The following is a 24,255-nucleotide window of genomic DNA, read 5'->3' as shown; positions in this document are numbered from 1 at the left end:
TCCCTCATTTTGGTCTGATCTATATAGTTGTATAGAAAATTTACTTTTTATCTTTCAGAAAGTGATTTCCAGTCCTAAAACTTTCATCCAATTTCTAAATTGCTGCATTTGTAAATTTCAAAAGCCAATATAAAGGAATAATAGTGGTAAAAAAAAAAGCCCTTGTGGGTTTAACTAATAATTTTTTGGTATAATTCTCCTCTAAGGGGGCGTGGCAGGGGGTGTGTCCTATGACTACATACTTTTTCTACTAGGTGTCCCTCATTCCCATCTCAAAAACTTGGGAGGTATGAGGTTGGGATTACAGACATTAATCAAGGTGGCTTTAGGATATGGGTTTTGATCTACAGTGCCTTGAAGTATTTATACCCCTTGTAATTCCCCACATTTTGTCATGTTACAACCAAAACCGTAAATGTATTTTATTGGGATTTTATGTGATAGACCAACACAAAGTGTCACATAATTGTGAAGTGGAAGGAAAATGATAAATGATACAAATAAATCTGTGAAAAGTGTGGGGGGGGCATTTGTATGGTGCCCCCCGGAGTCAATACTTTGTAGAACCCCCTTTCTCTACAAGTCTTTTTGGGGATGTCTCTACCAGCTTTGCACATCTAGAGAGGACATTTCTGCCCATTCTTCTTTGTAAAATATCTCAAGCTCTGTCAGATTGGATGGAGAGCGTCTGTGAACAGCAATTTTCAAGTCTTGCCACAGATTCTCAATGTGATTTAGGTCTGGACTGTGACTGGGCCATTCTAACACATGAATATGCTTTGATCTAAACCATTCCATTGTAGCTCTGGCTGGATGTTTCAGGTCGTTGTCCTGCTGGAAGGTGAACCTCCGCCCCGGTCTCAAGTCTTTTGTAGACTCTAACAGGTTTTCTTCTAAGATTGTCCTGTATTTGTCTCCATCCATCTTCCCATCAACTCTGACCAGCTTCCCTGTCCCTGCTGAAGAAAACCATCCCCACCACATGATGCTGACACCACCATGTTTCACGGTGGGGATGGTGTGTTCAGGGGGATGGGCAGTGTTAGTTTTCTTCCACACATAGCGTTTTACTTTTAGGCCATAAAGTTGAATTTTGGTCTCCTCTGACCAGATCACCTTCTTCCACATGTTTGCTGTGTCCTCCACATGGCTTCTCACAAACTACAAACAGGACTTCTTATGACTTTCTTTCACCAATGTCTTTCTTCTTGTCACTCTTCCATAAAGGGCAGATTTGTGGAGAACACGACTAATAGTTGTCCTGTGGACAGATTCTCCCACCTGAGCTGTGGATCTCTGCAGCTCCTCCAGAGTTACCATGGACCTCTTGGCTCTTCTCTGATGAATGCTCTCCTTGCCCGGCCGGTCAGTTTAGGTGGACGGCCATGTCTTGGTAGGTTTGCAGTTGTGCCATACTCTTTCCATTTTCCGATGATGGATTGAACAGAGCTCCGTGAGATGGTCAAAGCTTGGGAGATGTTTTTATAACCTAACCCTGCTTTATACTTCTCCACAACTTTATCCCTGACCTGTCTGGTGTGTTCCTTGGCCTTCATGATGCTGTTTGTTCACTAAGGTTCTCTAACACACCTCTGAGGACTTCACAGAACAGCTGTATTCATACTGAGATTAAATGACACACAGGTGGACTCTATTTATTAATAAGGTGACTTCTGAAGGCAATTGGTTCCACTAGATTTTAGTTAAGGGTATCAGAGTAAAAGGGATGAATACAAATTTCCCCCGCACTTTTCACATATTTGTTTTTTTTTTTTTAAATGAAAACCATTTATCCTTTTCCTTCCACTTCACAATTATGTGCCACTTTGTGTTGGTCTATCACATTAAATACATTTACGTTTTTGGTTGTAACATGACAAAATGTGGAAAATGTCAAGGGGTATGAATACTTTTTCAAAGTAATGTAGGTTGGTTGTAGTTCTAGCAATTGGACAAGTTAGAGATCATTCTAGGCTGCTCTTGGCTACAAACAATAATGACCATGGTGAAAAAATACTGCGCTAACACAATAAGAAAAGCTGCGACTAAAGGTAGTAAACCGTGAATCTAATGTAATTAAAAAAAGTCGCGCTAAAAAAGATTATTTAAGAATAGCAACAATCTAGTGCCTAAAGTGATAAAAGGTAAATATGAATAAAAAATATAATTGAAACAATACCCAATGTATATAAACTCCACGATGAGATGGAATAAATGATATAAAATAAATGATATACAAAAAGGACTATTTTCTATGTGAAAAATAAATAGTGAAATAAATTAACATAGTTGAATGTGAACGACAAAAATTAATTTCCAGAACACTATTACCACGTGCAACAATATAAAGAAATATTGTGAAGATACTGAGCATATACCCTGTGAAAAGCAAAAAATAAAGCAATAAAAATTATAACCAAACTAAAAAAGTCCATAAAAAATCCAAGTCCAGAAAAACAGTAATTATTGAAGTTCTTGCATATTGTGGAAAACAGGCAAGTAGATATCCCCCAGTGCTAGGAGAAGTGCAGAGACAGACTTGCTGAAGTGACACAGGTGCATGGGCAGACCTCCACCGTTTAAAACAACTGCCTCTTACCAAATAGAGTTGGTCTCTAGATTATAGGAGACCTATGGAACGGATGGCTGCAACCCCAGCCAGGGATCTAGAACAGCAGACACTTGTTGTCATCCGGGACCCGGAACTCGCTCCGTCACACACAGCGAATAGAATAAGATGGCTCCCCATAAAAGAAATAAAAGCTCCACATAGCATAAAAACCACGACTTTATTTAATAAAGAGTAAGATTGCACTTACACAATGGTTGTAAAAAACAAGCATCAAAAACGCCGGCCGGCTGATAGACTCCCCGTGTCTTCCGGGTGTACAGAACGCGGTGTCGTCGGGACGTAACTCCGCGTTCTGTACACCCGGAAGACACGGGGAGTCTATCAGCCGGCCGGCGTTTTTGATGCTTGTTTTTTACAACCATTGTGTAAGTGCAATCTTACTCTTTATTAAATAAAGTCGTGGTTTTTATGCTATGTGGAGCTTTTATTTCTTTTATGGGGAGCCATCTTATTCTATTCGCTGTGTGTGACGGAGCGAGTTCCGGGTCCCGGATGACAACAAGTGTCTGCTGTTCTAGATCCCTGGCTGGGGTTGCAGCCATCCGTTCCATAGGTCTCCTATAATCTAGAGACCAACTCTATTTGGTAAGAGGCAGTTGTTTTAAACGGTGGAGGTCTGCCCATGCACCTGTGTCACTTCAGCAAGTCTGTCTCTGCACTTCTCCTAGCACTGGGGGATATCTACTTGCCTGTTTTCCACAATATGCAAGAACTTCAATAATTACTGTTTTTCTGGACTTGGATTTTTTATGGACTTTTTTAGTTTGGTTATAATTTTTATTGCTTTATTTTTTGCTTTTCACAGGGTATATGCTCAGTATCTTCACAATATTTCTTTATATTGTTGCACGTGGTAATAGTGTTCTGGAAATTAATTTTTGTCGTTCACATTCAACTATGTTAATTTATTTCACTATTTATTTTTCACATAGAAAATATCCCTTTTTGTATATCATTTATTTTATATCATTTATTCCATCTCATCGTGGAGTTTATATACATTGGGTATTGTTTCAATTATATTTGTTATTCATATTTACCTTTTATCACTTTAGGCACTAGATTGTTGCTATTCTTAAATAATCTTTTTTAGCGCGACTTTTTTTAATTACAATAATGACCATGGTGTAAGGCCATAGACATCAATTTAGTTCATCTGTGACCATAGGCCTTGGTCTAAGCTACTCGTAACTTTCAGGATAGGTCTCTCTAGACCTTGATCTAGGTTACTTGTGGATGTCAAGCTGTTCTCTTACCAGGTAGACACTGCAGTGGTCGATGTCATCTACAGAGAAGAGAACGGCATCCCTGATGAAGACGGACATGGCTCGTAGTATGAAGGAGATAAAGAGGTGCATGTGGATGTAATTTCTGGTACAGCGCAGCCTCCTGACCTCAGAGAGATAAGAGAGCACAGGTGTCATGTCTGGGTGGCCGAAGTTCAGTAATGGTACAGTGTGTGGTGTGATGAGTTGTGTTGGGTCTGGTGGTGTCATTGGCTGGTGTGATGGGTTGGGTTGGGTTGAGTGGTGTCATTGGTTGGTGTGATGCATTGCGTAGTGTCATTGGTTGGTGTGATGGGTTGGGTCAGGTGCTGTCATTGGTTGGTGTGATGGGTTGGGTTGGGTAGTGTCATTGGTTGGTGTGATGGGTTGGGTAGTGTCATTGGTTGGTGTGATGGGTTGGGTTGTGTGGTGTCATTGGTTGGTGTGATGGGTTGGGTAGTGTCATTGGTTGGTGTGATGCATTGGGTAGTGTCATTGGTTGGTGTGATGGGTTGGGTAGTGTCATTGGTTGTTGTGATGGGTTGGGTTGGGTGGTGTCATTGGTTGGTGTGATGGGTTGGGTTGGGTTGGGTAGTGTCATTGGTTGGTGTGATGGGTAGTGTCATTGGTTGGTGTGATGGGTTGGGTTGTGTTGGGTTGGGTGGTGCCATTAGTTGGTGTTATGGGTTGGGTTGGGTGATGTCATTGGTTGGTGTGATGGGTTGGGTTGGGTAGTGTCATTGGTTGGTGTGATGGGTTGGGTAGTGTCATTGGTTGGTGTGATGGGTTGGGTTGTGTGGTGTCATTGGTTGGTGTGATGGGTTGGGTAGTGTCATTGGTTGGTGTGATGGGTTGGGTTGGGTGGTGTCATTGGTTGGTGTTATGGGTTGGATTGGGTGATGTCATTGGTTGGTGTGATGGGTTGGGTAGTGTCATTGGTTGGTTTGATGGGTTGGGTAGTGTCATTGGTTGGTGTAATGGATTGAGTTGGGTAGTGTCATTGGTTGGTGTGATGGGTTGGGTTGTGTGGTGTCATTGGTTGGTGTGATGGGTTGGGTTGTGTGGTGTCATTGGTTGGTGTGATGGGTTGGGTAGTGTCATTGGTTGGTGTGATGGGTTGGGTAGTGTCATTGGTTGGTGTGATGGGTTGAGTGGTGTCATTGGTTGGTGTGATGGGTTTGGTGGTGTCATTGGTTTATGTGATGGGTTGGGTTGGGTGATGTCATTGGTTGGTATGATGGGTTGGGTTGGGTGGTGTCATTGGTTAGTGTGATGGGTTGGGTTGGGTAGTGTCATTGGTTGATGTGATGGGTTGGGTAGTGTCATTGGTTGGTGTGATGTGTTGGGTTGGGTGGTGTCATTGGTTGGTGTGATGGGTTGGGTAGTGTCATTGGTTGTTGTGATGGGTTGGGTTGGGTGGTGTCATTGGTTGGTGTGATGGGTTGGGTTGCTTTGGGTAGTGTCATTGGTTGGTGTGATGGGTTGGGTTGGGTTGGGTTGGGTAGTGTCATTGGTTGGTGTGATGGGTTGGGTTGTGTTGGGTTGGGTGGTGCCATTAGTTGGTGTTATGGGTTGGGTTGGGTGATGTCATTGGTTGGTGTGATGGGTTGGGTTGGGTAGTGTCATTGGTTGGTGTGATGGGTTGGGTAGTGTCATTGGTTGGTGTGATGGGTTGGGTTGTGTGCTGTCATTGGTTGGTGTGATGGGTTGGGTAGTGTCATTGGTTGGTGTGATGGGTTGGGTTGGGTGGTGTCATTGGTTGGTGTTATGGGTTGGATTGGGTGATGTCATTGGTTGGTGTGATGGGTTGGGTAGTGTCATTGGTTGGTTTGATGGGTTGGGTAGTGTCATTGGTTGGTGTAATGGATTGGGTTGGGTAGTGTCATTGGTTGGTGTGATGGGTTGGGTTGTGTGGTGTCATTGGTTGGTGTGATGGGTTGGGTAGTGTCATTGGTTGGTGTGATGGGTTGGGTAGTGTCATTGGTTGGTGTGATGGGTTGAGTGGTGTCATTGGTTGGTGTGATGGGTTTGGTGGTGTCATTGGTTTGTGTGATGGGTTGGGTTGGGTGATGTCATTGGTTGGTATGATGGGTTGGGTTGGGTGGTGTCATTGGTTAGTGTGATGGGTTGGGTTGGGTAGTGTCATTGGTTGATGTGATGGGTTGGGTAGTGTCATTGGTTGGTGTGATGGGTTGGGTGGTGTCATCCAATCTCATTCTTTGTTGTGGGATGATGAATGTATCATCTTGTGTCAGTATAGAGGTCTCTTCTCCACTCACCGGAATGATAGCAGAATTATGAGTGCCATGGACAGTGAAGCCAGAGACATGCTGTATCCCACCGTGTACAGGGTCTTCAGGTGCATGTAATACTCCTGCTATAAAACACAGGCCGGGGGGGTCAGGGGTTACATTCTCACAATTCTTTCTGTAGGTACATGGTATTCATAGTGTAATAACGAGGTCTTACCACATCCTCGGACTCCGTGTCATTGACGTTGTACTCGCAGGCTATGTCCATTGGTGGAAAAGCCGGTGACCATCCTTTCTCTGTACAGTTTCGGTTCACAGTTCCTACAGAGATAGAGAAGTCATATGTGTGAGGTGTGTGCACCTCACACATTAAAAGACATCAACCTCATTATTCTTTACATTTTGAATACCGTATATACTCGAGTATAATTCGAGTTTTTCAGCACATTTTTTTGTGCTGAAAGTGCCCCCCTCGACTTATACTCAAGTCAAGCACTTTTCTGCAGCAAAAAAATTTCATTTTCCGAACCGACTTTGGGGCCCCGTATCTAAGGGCCACTTTGTGCTAGGAATACCAAATTTGGTGTGCAAACCCAGTGGAACTGTTACCACAACATATCCAATATGTTCCTAGCACGAAATACGGGGCCCCAAAATCGGTTCGGAAAATCTCATTCTCTGCTGCAGAAAAGTGCTTGACATTTTCTGAACCAACTTTGGGGCCACGTATCTCAGGGCCACTAGGTGCTAGGAACCCCAAATTTGGTGTTTAAGTGATTTATTTTTATTATTTTATTTTATAAAATTTTATATACATTTTTTTATTTATTACAATTGTTTTTAACAGCCCTGTTGGGGGCTTTGGTGAGCTGTAATGGGGTCTAAACAGTTCCTTTCTCTGTAGCCTCAGCTGTACTGCAGATGAATGAACAGGAGACAAAGGCTCCTATTTATTCATATACACAGTTTACTATGCTTCAGTTATGAAGGAACACAGTGAGTGATCAGTCCGGGTCACTGACTCTGCCCATTCAGAAAGGGAAGACATATTGACTGGTCCCTCCCTCCACTCTTCATCCTGACACATCCCCTACATGCAGCAGCCGGCAGGTGAGGAGAGGCTTTCCATAAAGCAGGTGAAAGCCTAGAGGGAGAGGAGAAGCGGCTTTCAGCTGCTTCATGAAGAGCCATAGAGGGTGCTCGTAATTGTAATTGCCTCCCCCTCTACCCCCCGCTGCACCTATCACCCCCAACTGTCAAATCCCCCCCCCCCACTTTAAAAGGTACCAGGAGCCTCTCATGGGGCCCCCTACTGGCCCTGGGCCCTCTGACAGTCCACAAATGGTCAGTCTGTCCCTGCTGGGCCTATTTTAAGGTTGGGCTCTGGAGCTGCAGCTCCACTAGCCCCTATGTTAATCCAGCCCTGCTTATAGTGGGTCATATTGGAGGTGATATCTCAGGGTGAGTGTAATCAGAAAGGTAAAGAAGGCCAGGAATATTTTCTACCTTATTGAGGGTCATGTTGGAGGTATGATATCCCGATGGTGGGTATAACTGGTTAGAGAAGAGGCCAGGAGCACAGTATGTTCTATTTTATGGAGGGTCATGTTGGAGGTATGATACCCCAGTGGTGGGTATAACTGGTCAGAGAGGAGGCCAGGAGCAGAGTACTTTCTATTTTATGGAGGGTCATGTTGGAGGTATGATACCCCAGTGGTGGGTATAACTGGTCAGAGAGGAGGAAAGGAGCAGATAATTTTCTACCTTATGGAGGGTCATGTTGGAGGTATGATACCCCGGAGGTGGGTATATCTGGTCAGAGAGGAGGTCAGGAGCAGAGTATGTTCTATTTTATGGAGGGTCATGTTGGAGGTATGATACCCCGGTGGTGGGTATAAATGGTCAGAGAGGAGGTCAGGAGCAGAGTACTTTCTATTTTATGGAGGGTCATGTTGGAGGTATCATATCCCGGTGGTGGGTATAACTGGTTAGAGAAGAGGCCAGGAGCAGAGTACTTTCTATTTTATGGAGGGTCATGTTGGAGGTATGATACCCCATTGGTGGGTATAACTGGTTAGAGAGGAGGCCAGGAGCAGAGTACTTTCTATTTTATGGAGGGTCATGTTGGAGGTATGATACTCCAATGGTGGGTATAACTGGTTAGAGAGGAGGCCAGGAGCAGAGTACTTTCTATTTTATGGAGGGTCATGTTGGAGGTATGATACCCCGGTGGTGGGTATAACTGGTCAGAGAGGAGGTCAGGAGCAGAGTACTTTCTACCTTATGGAGGGTCATGTTGGAGGTATGATACCCCAGTGGTGGGTATAACTGGTCAGAGAGGAGGCCAGGAGCAGAGTATGTTCTACTTTATGGAAGGTCATATTGGAGGTATGATACCCCTGTGGTGGGTATAACTGGTCAGAGAGGAGGAAAGGAGCAGATAATTTTCTACCTTATGGAGGGTCATGTTGGAGGTATGATACCCCGGTGGTGGGTATAACTGGTCAGAGAGGAGGCCAGGAGCAGAGTATGTTCTACTTTATGGAGGGTCATATTGGAGGTATGATACCCCGGTGGTGAGTATATTTGGTTAGGGTCGGTAGCAGAGTATTTTCTACCTCCTGGAGGGTGTGATCTCTGGTCTCACCTTGGATGCCGGTGATGATCTGTAGGATCTCTGGGCAGGAGATGGTGGCGGTTTGTCCCAGGGGGGTCGGCGGCCAGCAGCTGATATTGTCCCACATTCCGGCACATCCTGAAACACAATGGCAAGCCGTATGGATCAATGACCTCCCATCGTACCTACGTCACCGCCTCTGCCTCTACATGCCCACACTGTGTATTGATCATTGATTGCACATTGTTCTGATGGAACTTCGTAACAAAAACTGTGTATGAATAAACGGACTCTGACCCCTCCCCCCCACAAAACATTGTGTGCTCCATCACCAGCATAGATACCCATCTGCCCCATGTATGGACTGCAGGCTGATCATTGTGTATCCAGAAGAAGACGTCACTCACCCTCCTCCGGCCGCCAGCCACCCGCAGACAGGCTGTGGTTTGCCAGGGACTCGGCACACGTCTCCTGAGCTCTCTGCATCACCCCCAGCAGGTCACAAAGCAGGTGAGCGCCCCCTACCTGTGGGGAGAAGACACTCAGATCACTAATTATACACTGAAGGAGTAGAGTCTGGTCACTATGTGAAGATGATATACAGTGAAGCTGCGCTACCTCTAAATCCCCAATCGAGTGCCAGGGTCACTTTTAACAAAGCTCATGATTGGAACACAGCACACTGAAAAGCCAATACACTCTTAGTACAAACCCCCCCCCCCCGGTGAAAATCTGTCATAGTGAGGGCAGCAGAATAAACACCCAGAAATGTTACATTGTATCAGGAAGAAAGTCTCACCCCATCCAAACCCAGATCTGCCATACCTACAATGTCTGATAGATGGCGCTGTCACTGATGCACAATGAATTTTATGATTTGAACCTCCATCCAATAAACTGACACAAGGGTTGCTTAGCAACAAAAATCAGATAAAGGGAACTTGAAATAAAGGGCCAACCTTTACTAAGTTCTCCTAAAAATACTGCTTGTCGTTCTGATCTAAAAGAGGGAGATGCGGGGGCAGGGCAGATCTGCGGGGTGTCCAGTGCGCTGCACCAAAAAACAAAGGGGGGTTAATTAAAATAAGTCTTCCCCTTCTCCTCGCTGTATACCCGGCATACATATCCCACAGTCCTTCCACCCACAATATACTCTGTAATTACTGAGCTGCAAATGGCAATCCAAGAGACACACATAAACCTTGGCACAAAGGATCATCATTACAGGATGGAAATCTTTCTTTACACAGAATATAGATAGAGAACTAATAGTAGTCAGAAGGCAGAGACCCGGGAGAGCAGCCACTCTCATACATATCGCTGGATCATGATTGGTCGCGGGTAAATATTATGGGGGGGGGGGGCTGTGGGGTGGGGCTGCATACTGCTTTCAGAACCACTTTAAAGAACACAACAGATACAACACTACAACACTACAAAAGATACAACAGATACAACACTACAACAGATACAACAGATACAACGCTGCAGCAGATCGCTACAACAGATACAACATTACAGAGCAATAGGAAGAGGGTATTTGCACAACTGTGAAACATCACAGCTTGATATATAGTTGTTGGACCATTCACTGATCTTATTAATCAATCGATCTCTTCTAATGGGAGACATTCCCCATGACTTCTTGTAGCTATCTACAAGAAGGGGAGTAAGGTAGAAGCTGGGAGTCCAGGCCAGTGTGAGTTTAACATCTATGGAGGTAAAACTAATCGATTGCTCCTAAAATGAAGGATCAATCATCAGATATAAAATAACAAATGTGTGGAATCAAAGCAGCCCGGCTTACTGAGGGCAGATCAGGTCATACGAATCTCATTGATTTTTTAGACTATATCACCAATGTTGTGGTCAGGATGGTGCTGTGGACATAGCATATCTCTAATACAGCAAAGCCTTTGATACAGTTCCACAGAATTAGAATATTATCACATGAAAAACTAATTGTACAAGTCAGGACTTAACTCTTCAGTGGCTCCGTGGATATGCAGTTGGCTAAAGTAATAGATACCAGAGTGTGTCGTTACATGGCGATAATTCAGAACAGAGACCAATTACTTTGGTTATCACTAGAGGGGTCACCAGCAGGAGGAAGGAGGTCCTGATTCCTCTATATAGATCTTTATATCACTAGAGGGGTCACCAGCAGGAGGAAGGAGGTCCTGATTCCTCTATATAGATCTTTATATCACTAGAGGGATCACCAGCAGGAGGAAGGAGGTCCTGATTCCTCTATATAGATCTTTATATCACTAGAGGGATCACCAGCGGGAGGAAGGAGGTCCTGATTCCTCTATATAGATCTTTATATCACTAGAGGGGTCACCAGCAGGAGGAAGGAGGTCCTGATTCCTCTATATAGATCTTTATATCACTAGAGGGGTCACCAGCAGGAGGAAGGAGGTCCTGATTCCTCTATATAGATCTTTATATCACTAGAGGGGTCACCAGCAGGAGGAAGGAGGTCCTGATTCCTCTATATAGATCTTTATATCACTAGAGGGGTCACCAGCGGGAGGAAGGAGGTCCTGATTCCTCTATATAGATCTTTATATCACTAGAGGGATCACCAGCGGGAGGAAGGAGGTCCTGATTCCTCTATATAGATCTTTATATCACTAGAGGGGTCACCAGCGGAGGAAGGAGGTCCTGATTCCTCTATATAGATCTTTATATCACTAGAGGGGTCACCAGCAGGAGGAAGGAGGTCCTGATTCCTCTATATAGATCTTTATATCACTAGAGGGGTCACCAGCAGGAGGAAGGAGGTCCTGATTCCTCTATATAGATCTTTATATCACTAGAGGGGTCACCGGCAGGTGGAAGGAGGTCCAGATTGCTCTATATAACTCTTTATATCACTAGAGGGGTCACCGGCAGGTGGAAGGAGGTCCAGATTGCTCTATATAACTCTTTATATCACTAGAGGGGTCACCGGCAGGAGGAAGGAGGTCCTGATTGCTCTATATAGATCTTTATATCACCAGAGGGGTCACCAGCAGGAGGAAGGAGGTCCTGATTCCTCTATATAGATCTTTATATCACTAGAGGGATCACCTGCAGGGGGAAGGAGGTCCTGATTCCTCTATATAGATCTTTATATCACTAGAGGTGTCACCAGCAGGGGGAAGGAGGTCCTGATTCCTCTATATAGATCTTTATATCACTAGAGGGATCACCAGCAGGGGGAAGGAGGTCCTGATTCCTCTATATAGACCTTTATATCACTAGAGGGGTCACCAGCAGGAGGAAGGAGGTCCTGATTCCTCTATATAGATCTTTATATCATTAGAGGGGTCACCAGCAGGAGGAAGGAGGTCCTGATTCCTCTATATAGATCTTTATATCACTAGAGGGGTCACCAGCGGGAGGAAGGAGGTCCTGATTCCTCTATATAGATCTTTATATCACTAGAGGGATCACCAGCGGGAGGAAGGAGGTCCTGATTCCTCTATATAGATCTTTATATCACTAGAGGGGTCACCAGCGGAGGAAGGAGGTCCTGATTCCTCTATATAGATCTTTATATCACTAGAGGGGTCACCAGCAGGAGGAAGGAGGTCCTGATTCCTCTATATAGATCTTTATATCACTAGAGGGATCACCAGCGGGAGGAAGGAGGTCCTGATTCCTCTATATAGATCTTTATATCACTAGAGGGGTCACCAGCGGAGGAAGGAGGTCCTGATTCCTCTATATAGATCTTTATATCACTAGAGGGGTCACCAGCAGGAGGAAGGAGGTCCTGATTCCTCTATATAGATCTTTATATCACTAGAGGGGTCACCAGCAGGAGGAAGGAGGTCCTGATTCCTCTATATAGATCTTTATATCACTAGAGGGGTCACCGGCAGGTGGAAGGAGGTCCAGATTGCTCTATATAACTCTTTATATCACTAGAGGGGTCACCGGCAGGTGGACGGAGGTCCAGAATGCTCTATATAACTCTTTATATCACTAGAGGGGTCACCGGCAGGAGGAAGGAGGTCCTGATTGCTCTATATAGATCTTTATATCACCAGAGGGGTCACCAGCAGGAGGAAGGAGGTCCTGATTCCTCTATATAGATCTTTATATCACTAGAGGGATCACCTGCAGGGGGAAGGAGGTCCTGATTCCTCTATATAGATCTTTATATCACTAGAGGTGTCACCAGCAGGGGGGAGGAGGTCCTGATTCCTCTATATAGATCTTTATATCACTAGAGGGATCACCAGCAGGGGGAAGGAGGTCCTGATTCCTCTATATAGACCTTTATATCACTAGAGGGGTCACCAGCAGGAGGAAGGAGGTCCTGATTCCTCTATATAGATCTTTATATCATTAGAGGGGTCACCAGCAGGAGGAAGGAGGTCCTGATTCCTCTATATAGATCTTTATATCACTAGAGGGGTCACCAGCGGGAGGAAGGAGGTCCTGATTCCTCTATATAGATCTTTATATCACTAGAGGGATCACCAGCGGGAGGAAGGAGGTCCTGATTCCTCTATATAGATCTTTATATCACTAGAGGGGTCACCAGCGGAGGAAGGAGGTCCTGATTCCTCTATATAGATCTTTATATCACTAGAGGGATCACCAGCAGGAGGAAGGAGGTCCTGATTCCTCTATATAGACCTTTATATCACTTACATACAGATATTGATCTGATAGAATGAGTCCAGAGACCGGTAACATGAATGGTGAAAGGTCTGAGGGATAGAACAGATCAGGGGAGGAAAGGAGGAGGAAGAAGGAGGAAAGAAGGGAAAGGATGGACAAGACGGAAACTTTCAGGTACATGAAGGGTGTAAATAAATTTCGGGGGGGGCAGAACTATCAATATGAAGCTCAGATGAAGAACACGCGGATGTGACCTCAAACTGTAAGGAGGAAAGTTCAAAACTAATTCTAAAAGTTTTATTTTACCAAAGGAGTAGTTGATGGTGGGAAATTGGAATAGAAATATGTAATTCAACAGTAAGTGGATTCAAACCTAGATCTCTATCAGACAAAACGATAAAAGACAAACAAACAAAACCAATAAAAGGAGCGGACTCAATGGAGAACACGGTCCTTTCCTGATGTCACTCTTCTATATATCTACTACAAAGTGTCTGAACTTCAACTGGAAATATGGAACAGCAAACATGTAATCAATAAAGTAACATCAGGAATGATATCCAAGCAAACATTAGAAGAATGACTCAGAATGTAGCTAAATGATCCAACAATCCGACTCATCTCTGTGCAAAACTGAAGAGAGATGAGATTCTGCCTCATCTGTATTGTGTTTCTCCTCAGTTTAGCTGTGTGTCCGCACTCGGGTCCTAGAGTGGCAGCTTCAATCTGAGGCTTTTCACACAGGTATATGATCTGACTGGTTCCTTTAATAGTTTTATTTACTGCTTAAAATTCCAGCACAGTGGAGATCAGAGGGACGGCGAGGAAATCTGTGATCAGCAGAAAACATGGCGCAGAATGTTCAATGGATTCATTTCTGTCCCAACAACTATTACCTCCCATTATCAGCTGAAAATGTGAAATCTCTGCGCTGCAGCTGACAGTACAGGTGAGAGGTGAAAAGCATCACTGAGTGCTAGCTCTGCAGTCCAGTTTCACATAATGAATCAGTGCTATCAATGTGACAGAGTTCACTACCTTGCCCATAACTCCAAGAAACACCTATATACTACCTATACCATATATACTTCCTGTACCCACATACACCACCTATATACTACCTATACCATATATACTGCCTGTACCCACATACACCACCTATATACTACCTATACCATATATACTTCCTGTACCCACATACACCACCTATATACTACCTATACCATATATACTGCCTGTACCCACATACACCACCTATATACTACCTATACCATATATACTGCCTGTACCCATACACACTACCTATACCATATATGCTGCCTGAACCCATATACACCACCTATATACTACCTATACCATATATACTGCCTGTACCCACATACACCACCTATATACTACCTATACCATATATACTGCCTGTACCCATATACACCACCTATATACTACCTATACCATATATGCTGCTTGTACCCACACACACTACCTGTATACTACCTATACCATATATACTGCCTGTACCCACATACACCACCTATATACTACCTATATCATATATACTGCCTGTACCCATATACACCACCTATATACTACCTATACCATATATGCTGCCTGTACCCATATACACCACCTATATACTACCTATACCATATATGCTGCCTGTACCCATATACACCACCTATATACTACCTATACCATATATACTGCCTGAACCCACATACACCACCTATATACTACCTATACCATATATACTGCCTGTACCCATATACGCCACCTATATACTACCTATACAATATATACTGCCTGTACCCATATACACCACCTATATACTACCTATACCATATATACTGCCTGTACCCATATACACCACCTATATACTACCTATACCATATATGCTGCCTGTACCCATATACACCACCTATATACTACCTATACCATATATACTGCCTGAACCCACATACACCACCTATATACTACCTATACCATATATACTGCCTGTACCCATATACGCCACCTATATACTACCTATACCATATATGCTGCCTGTACCCACATACACCACCTATATACTGCCTATACCATATATACTGCCTGAACCCATATACACCACCTATATACTGCCTATACCATATATACTGCCTGTACCCACATACACTACCTATATACTACCTATACCATATATACTACCTGTACCCACATACACCACCTATATACTACCTATACCATATATACTGCCTGAACCCACATACACCACCTATATACTACCTATACCATATATACTGCCTGAACCCACATACACCACCTATACCATATATACTGCCTGAACCCACATACACCACCTATACCATATATACTGCCTGAACCCACATACACCACCTATACCATATATACTGCCTGTACCCACATACACCACCTATATACTACCTATACCATATATACTGCCTGTACCCACATACACCACCTATATACCACCTATACCATATATACTGCCTGTACCCACATACACCACCTATATACTACCTATACCATATATACTGCCTGTACCCACATACACCACCTATATACTACCTATACCATATATACTGCCTGTACCCACATACACCACCTATATACTACCTATACCATATATACTGCCTGTACCCACATACACCACCTATATACTACCTATACCATATATACTGCCTGTACCCACATACACCACCTATATACTACCTATACCATATATACTGCCTGTACCCACATACACCACCTATATACTACCTATACCTCCCCCATAAACTGTAATAGTTCAGTGTTGAGTAGTTCTGGTATTTATCTATCTCAAATAAACTTTGTTGCACAACTAAACCGGCTGATTGGCAACCTCCAGGGAGATCCATAGAGATCAGCAGAGGAAATGTCATCCCTCCTCCTGGAAAATATTTACCAACTCAGAATCCACCATAGAAATATACAATGTGAGATAGAGATCCCTCCACTGACTGCAATCTGCCCGATGTGTGCTCACTAAAGACCAACAATTACTGAACAGAGACCCCCAACAACACAGAGATCCCCCAACACAGAGATCCCCTACACAGAGACCCCCAACACAGAGATCCCCCAACACAGAGATCCCCCAACACAGAGATCCCCAACAACACAGAGATCCCCAACAACACAGAGACCCCCAACAACACAGAGACCCCCAACAACACAGAGATCCCCAACAACACAGAGATCCCCTACACAGAGACCCCCAACACAGAGACCCCCAACACAGAGATCCCCCAACAACACAGAGATCCCCAACAACACAGAGATCCCCAACAACACAGAGATCCCCCAACACAGAGATCCCCAAACACAGAGATCCCCTACACAGAGATCCCCCAACACAGAGATCCCCTACACAGAGACCCCCAACAACACATAGATCCCCCAACACAGAGATCCCCTACACAGAGACCCCCAACAACACAGAGATCCCCAACAACACAGAGATCCCCCAACAACACAGAGATCCCCAACAACACAGAGATCCCCCAACACAGAGATCCCCTACACAGAGATCCCCTACACAGAGACCCCCAACAACACAGAGATCCCCAACAGCACAGAGACCCCCAACAACACAGAGACCCCCAACAACACAGAGATCCCCAACAACACAGAGATCCCCCAACACAGAGATCCCCAACAACACAGAGACCCCCAACAACACAGAGATCCCCAACAACACAGAGATCCCCAACAACACAGAGATCCCCCAACACAGAGATCCCCTACACAGAGACCCCCAACACAGAGATCCCCCAACAACACAGAGATCCCCAACAGCACAGAGACCCCCAACAACACAGAGACCCCCAACAACACAGAGATCCCCAACAACACAGAGATCCCCAACAACACAGAGATCCCCAACAACACAGAGATCCCCCAACACAGAGATCCCCAACACAGAGACCCCCAACAACACAGAGATCCCCAACAACACAGAGACCCCCAACAACACAGAGATCCCCAACAACACAGAGATCCCCAACAACACAGAGATCCCCCAACACAGAGATCCCCTACACAGAGATCCCCAACACAGAGACCTCCAACACAGAGATCCCCCAACAACACAGAGATCCCCAACAACACAGAGATCCCCCAACACAGAGATCCCCCAACACAGAGATCCCCCAACACAGAGATCCCCTACACAGAGATCCCCCAACACAGAGATCCCCTACACAGAGACCCCCAACAACACATAGATCCCCCAACACAGAGATCCCCTACACAGAGATCCCCAACAACACAGAGATCCCCCAACAACACAGAGATCCCCAACAACACAGAGATCCCCCAACACAGAGATCCCCTACACAGAGACCCCCAACAACACAGAGATCCCCAACAGCACAGAGACCCCCAACAACACAGAGACCCCCAACAACACAGAGATCCCCAGCTACACAGAGATCCCCCAACACAGAGATCCCCAGCTACAAAGAGATCCCCAACAACACAGAGATCCCAACAACACAGAGATCCCCCAACACAGAGATCCCCAACAACACAGAGACCCCCAACAACACAGAGACCCCCAACAACACAGAGACTCCCAACAACACAGAGATCCCACAGCTACACAGAGATCCCCCAACACAGAGATCCCCCAACACAGAGATCCCCCAACACAGAGATCCCCAGCTACACAGAGATCCCCCAACACAGAGATCCCCAGCTACACAGAGATCCCCCAACACAGAGATCCCCCAACAACACAGAAATCCTCCAAAACAGAGATCCCCCTACAACACAGAGATCCCCCAACACAGAGATCCCCCAATACAGTGATCCCCCAAACACAGAGATCCCCAAACACAGAGATCCCCCCAACAATACAGAGATCCCCCAACAATACAGAGATCCCCCAACACAGAGATCCCCCAACACAGAGATCCCCCCAACACAGAGATCCCCCAACAACACAGAAATCCTCTACAACACAGAGATCCCCCAACAACACAGAGATCCCACAACAACACAGAGATCCCACAACAACACAGAGATCCCCAGCTACACAGAGATCCCCCAACACAGAGATCCCCCTACAACACAGAGATCCCCCAACACAGAGATCCCCCTACAACACAGAGATCCCCCAACACAGTGATCCCCCAAACACAGAGATCCCCCAAACACAGAGATCCCCCAATACAGTGATCCCCCAATACAGTGATCCCCCAAACACAGAGATCCCCAAACACAGAGATCCCCCCAACAACTCAGAGATCCCCCAACAACACAGAGATCCCCTAACACAGAGCTCCCCTAACACAGAGATCCCCCAACAACACAGAGATCCCCCAACAACACAGAGATCCCCCAAACACAGAGATCCCCCAACAACACAGAGATCCCCCAAACAATATAGAGATCCCCCAACAACACAGAGATCCCCAGACACAGAGATCCCCAGACACAGAGATCCCCTAACACAGAGATCCCCCAACAACACAGAGATCCCCCAACAACACAGAGATCCCCCAACACAGAGATCCCCCAACACAGAGATCCCCCAAACACAGAGATCCCCAACAACACAGAGATCCCCAAAACACAGAGATCCCCCCAACAATACAGAGATCCACAAACACAGAGATCCCCCAACAATACAGAGATCCCCCAATAACACAGAGATCCCCCAAACAATATAGAGATCCCCCAACAACACAGAGATCCCCAGACACAGAGATCCCCAGACACAGAGATCCCCCCAACACAGAGATACCCCCAACACAGAGATACCCCAACACAGAGATACCCCAACACAGAGATCCCCAAAAACAAGAGAAATCCCCCAACAATACAGAGATCCCCCAACAATACAGAGATCCCCCAACAACACAGAGATCCCCCAACAACACAGAGATCCCCCAACACAGAGATCCCCCAACAACACAGAGATCCTTCAACAACAAAGAGATTCCCCAACAAATATATCCCTCAACAACATAGAGATCCCCCAACACAAAGATCTCCCAACACAGAGATCTCCCAACACAGAGATCCCCCAACACAGAGATCCCCAACAATACATAGATCCCTCAACAACATAGAGATCCCCCAACATAGAGATCCCCCAACATAGAGATCCCCCAACATAGAGATCCCCCAACACAGAGATCCCCAACAATACATAGATCCCCCAACAACACAGAGACCCCCCAACAACATAGATCCCCCAACAACATAGATCCCCCAACAACATAGATCCCCAACAACATAGATCCCCAACAACATAGATTCCCAACAATACATAGATCCCCCAACACAGAGATCCCCAACAATACATACATCCCCCAACAACACAGAGACCCCCCAACATAGAGATCTCCCAACACAGAGATCTCCCAATACAGAGATCCCCAACACAGAGATCCCCCAACAACACAGGGACCCCCCCACAACACAGAGACCCCCAACAACACAGAGACCCCCAACACAGAGACCCCCAACAACACAGAGACCCCCCAACACAGAGATCTCCCAACACAGAGATCCCCATAGAGATCCCCAACAATACATAGATCCCCCAACACAGAGATCCCCCAATACAGGACTCATTATTCCCAGAACAAGGAAATATAACTGTCCCATATCTATCATCAGCTTCTTCTACCCCCATATACAACACATACCCCCCCCCATAGTACACCCCGACCAATCACTGCCCCCCCCCCCTTACAGTGTGTACAATGTTTGCACACATGGCAGACTCTGCAGGTAAAATTGTATCACCTGATCACACAGGGGGTATAGAGATCACACAGGGGGTATAGAGATCACACAGGGGGGTATAGAGATCACACAGGGGGGTATAGAGATCACACAGGGGGGTATAGAGATCACACAGGGGGGTATAGAGATCACACAGGGGGGTATAGAGATCACACAGGGGGGTATAGAGATCACACAGGGGGTATAGAGATCACACAGGGGGTATAGAGATCACACAGGGGGTATAGAGATCACACAGGGGGGTATAGAGATCACACAGGGGGGTATAGAGATCACACAGGGGGGTATAGAGATCACACAGGGGGGTATAGAGATCACACAGGGGGTATAGAGATCACACAGGGGGTATAGAGATCACACAGGGGGTATAGAGATCACACAGGGGGGTATAGAGATCACACAGGGGGTATAGAGATCACACAGGGGGTATAGAGATCACACAGGGGGTATAGAGATCACATAGTGTAGACGGTCACATTGGATAACATGGAGGAGACTTTCCAGGCAGAAAAAAATGAGAGTTCAAAAAAGCTCAAATTCCTATAGAAGAAGCTCCTGTGAGCTGCACTGTGCATGAGCCCCCCCTCCCCCACTCACCGGAGAGGTGACAGCCAACAGCACAGCCAGGGTGCCCATAGCGAGGAGATGAGTAGCGAGCGACTCATAGATCCCTCTTCTGTGTGCGAACATAGGAGAGGACTGACCCCTCCCCCATCAGACCACATCGGAGATCAGAAGACTGACCCCTCCCCCATCCGATCACATCGGAGGTTTATTACCGCATCCATCATATCCTGCCAGGAGCCGATCGTTTTATTCTTATCAGAGAGAAAATATACAAAGTATCCTTCCTGAGCTCAGAACTCCATCCCCGGAACCCCAACAATCCCATACTGAGACCCCAAGTGTCAGTGTGTCATTGTTCTGGACCCCCAAGTGTCAGGGTGTCATTGTTCTGGACCCCCAAGTGTCAGTGTGTCATTGTTCTGGGACCCCCAAGTGTCAGTGTGTCATTGTTCTGGACCCCCAAGTGTCAGTGTGTCATTGTTCTGGACCCCCAAGTGTCAGGGTGTCATTGTTCTGGACCCCCAAGTGTCAGTGTGTCATTGTTCTGGACCCCCAAGTGTCAGTGTGTCATTGTTCTGGGACCCCCAAGTGTCAGGGTGTCATTGTTCTGGGACCCCCAAGTGTCGGGGTGTCATTGTTCTGGGACCCCCAAGTGTCAGTGTGTCATTGTTCTGGACCCCCAAGTGTCAGGGTGTCATTGTTCTGTACCCCAAGTGTCAGGGTGTCATTGTTCTGGGACCCCCAAGTGTCAGGGTGTCATTGTTCTGGGACCCCCAAGTGTCAGTGTGTCATTGTTCTGGACCCCCAAGTGTCAGGGTGTCATTGTTCTGTACCCCTAAGTGTCAGGGTGTCATTGTTCTGGGACCCCCAAGTGTCAGGGTGTCATTGTTCTGTACCCCCAAGTGTCAGGGTGTCATTGTTCTGGGACCCCCAAGTGTCAGTGTGTCATTGTTCTGGGACCCCCAGGTGTCAGTGTGTCATTGTTCTGGGACCCCCAGGTGTCAGTGTGTCATTGTTCTGGGACCCCCAAGTGTCAGTGTGTCATTGTTCTGGGACCCCCAAGTGTCAGTGTGTCATTGTTCTGGACCCCCAAGTGTCAGGTGTCATTGTTCTGGACCCTCAAGTGTCAGTGTGTCATTGTTCTTGGACCCCCAAGTGTCAGGGTGTCATTGTACTGGGACCCCCAAGTGTCAGGGTGTCATTGTTCTGGCCCCCAAGTGTTAAGGTGTCATTGTTCTGGACCCCCAAGTGTCAGGGTGTCATTGTTCTGGACCCCCAAGTGTCAGGGTGTCATTGTTCTGGACCCCAAGTGTCAGGGTGTCATTGTTCTGGGACCCCCAAGTGTCAGTGTGTCATTGTTCTGGGACCCCCAAGTGTCAGTGTGTCATTGTTCTGGGACCCCCAAGTGTCAGGGTGTCATTGTTCTGGACCCCCAAGTGTCAGTGTGTCATTGTTCTGGACCCCCAAGTGTCAGTGTGTCATTGTTCTGGGACCCCCAAGTGTCAGTGTGTCATTGTTCTGGGTCCCCAAGTGTCAGGGTGTCATTGTTCTGGGACCCCCAAGTGTCAGTGTGTCATTGTTCTGGACCCCCAAGTGTCAGGGTGTCATTGTTCTGGACCCCCAAGTGTCAGTGTGTCATTGTTCTGGACCCCCAAGTGTCAATGTGTCATTGTTCTGGGACCCCCAAGTGTCAGGGTGTCATTGTTCTGGGACCCCCAAGTGTCGGGGTGTCATTGTTCTGGACCCCCAAGTGTCAGGGTGTCATTGTTCTGTACCCCAAGTGTCAGGGTGTCATTGTTCTGGGACCCCCAAGTGTCAGGGTGTCATTGTTCTGGGACCCCCAAGTGTCAGTGTGTCATTGTTCTGGACCCCCAAGTGTCAGGGTGTCATTGTTCTGTACCCCTAAGTGTCAGGGTGTCATTGTTCTGGGACCCCCAAGTGTCAGGGTGTCATTGTTCTGTACCCCCAAGTGTCAGGGTGTCATTGTTCTGGGACCCCCAAGTGTCAGTGTGTCATTGTTCTGGGACCCCCAGGTGTCAGTGTGTCATTGTTCTGGGACCCCCAGGTGTCAGTGTGTCATTGTTCTGGGACCCCCAAGTGTCAGTGTGTCATTGTTCTGGGACCCCCAAGTGTCAGTGTGTCATTGTTCTGGGACCCCCAAGTGTCAGTGTGTCATTGTTCTGGACCCCCAAGTGTCAGGTGTCATTGTTCTGGACCCCCAAGTGTCAGGTGTCATTGTTCTGGACCCTCAAGTGTCAGTGTGTCATTGTTCTTGGACCCCCAAGTGTCAGGGTGTCATTGTTCTGTACCCCTAAGTGTCAGTGTGTCATTGTACTGGGACCCCCAAGTGTCAGGGTGTCATTGTTCTGGCCCCCAAGTGTTAAGGTGTCATTGTTCTGGACCCCCAAGTGTCAGTGTGTCATTGTTCTGGACCCCAAGTGTCAGTGTGTCATTGTTCTGGGACCCCCAAGTGTCAGTGTGTCATTGTTCTGGGACCCTCAAGTGTCAGTGTGTCATTGTTCTTGGACCCCCAAGTGTCAGTGTGTCATTGTTCTGGGACCCCCAAGTGTCAGGGTGTCATTGTTCTGGACCCCCAAGTGTCAGTGTGTCATTGTTCTGGACTCCCAAGTGTCAGGGTGTCATTGTTCTGGACCCCCAAGTGTCAGGGTGTCATTGTTCTGGACCCCCAAGTGTCAGTGTGTCATTGTTCTGGACCCCAAGTGTCAGTGTGTCATTGTTCTGGACCCCCAAATGTCAGTGTGTCATTGTTCTGGACCCCCAAGTGTCAGTGTGTCATTGTTCTGGACCCCCAAATGTCAGTGTGTCATTGTTCTGGACCCCCAAGTGTCAGTGTGTCATTGTACTGTACCCCAAGTGTCAGTGTGTCATTGTTCTGGATCCCCAAGTGTCAGTGTGTCATTGTTCTGGGACCCCCAAGTGTCAGTGTGTCATTGTTCTGGATCCCCAAGTGTCAGTGTGTCATTGTTCTGGGACCCCCAAGTGTCAGTGTGTCATTGTTCTGGGATCCCCAAGTGTCAGGGTGTCATTGTTCTGGGACCCCCAAGTGTCAGTGTGTCATTGTTCTGGGACCCCCAAGTGTCAGGGTGTCATTGTTCTGGACCCCCAAGTGTCAGTGTGTCATTGTTCTGGACTCCCAAGTGTCAGGGTGTCATTGTTCTGGACCCCCAAGTGTCAGGGTGTCATTGTTCTGGACCCCCAAGTGTCAGGGTGTCATTGTTCTGGACCCCCAAGTGTCAGTGTGTCATTGTTCTGGACTCCCAAGTGTCAGTGTGTCATTGTTCTGGACCCCCAAGTGTCAGTGTGTCATTGTTCTGGATCCCCAAGTGTCAGTGTGTCATTGTTCTGGGACCCCCAAGTGTCAGTGTGTCATTGTTCTGGACCCCCAAGTGTCAGTGTGTCATTGTTCTGGGACCCCCAAGTGTCAGGGTGTGATTGTTCTGGACCCCCAAGTGTCAGGGTGTCGTTGTTCTGGGACCGCCAAGTGTCAGGGTGTCATTGTTCTGG

At 46.6% G+C, this 24,255-nt stretch overlaps 1 protein-coding gene across 1 annotated transcript in view; it reads right to left on the bottom strand.

Moving 5' to 3' along the window:
• SCTR (secretin receptor) overlaps positions 1 to 20,870 on the bottom strand; it is a 44,111-nt gene extending 23,241 nt beyond the window's left edge. The window contains exons 1-6 of the mRNA XM_073634561.1: positions 20,761 to 20,870; positions 9,174 to 9,291; positions 8,797 to 8,904; positions 6,367 to 6,470; positions 6,177 to 6,274; positions 3,889 to 4,021 (exon numbers count right to left, since the gene is read on the bottom strand). Coding sequence (XP_073490662.1) covers positions 3,889 to 4,021; positions 6,177 to 6,274; positions 6,367 to 6,470; positions 8,797 to 8,904; positions 9,174 to 9,291; positions 20,761 to 20,853 — 654 coding nt within the window. The 5' untranslated portion in view covers positions 20,854 to 20,870. The remainder of the gene's footprint in view (positions 1 to 3,888; positions 4,022 to 6,176; positions 6,275 to 6,366; positions 6,471 to 8,796; positions 8,905 to 9,173; positions 9,292 to 20,760) is intronic.
• Positions 20,871 to 24,255: the final 3,385 nt, after the last annotated feature.

This window comes from Aquarana catesbeiana, linkage group LG06, assembly GCF_042186555.1.
Source record: "Aquarana catesbeiana isolate 2022-GZ linkage group LG06, ASM4218655v1, whole genome shotgun sequence".
NCBI lineage: Eukaryota > Metazoa > Chordata > Amphibia > Anura > Ranidae > Aquarana > Aquarana catesbeiana.
This window is presented reverse-complemented; position numbering and strand designations above follow the sequence as displayed.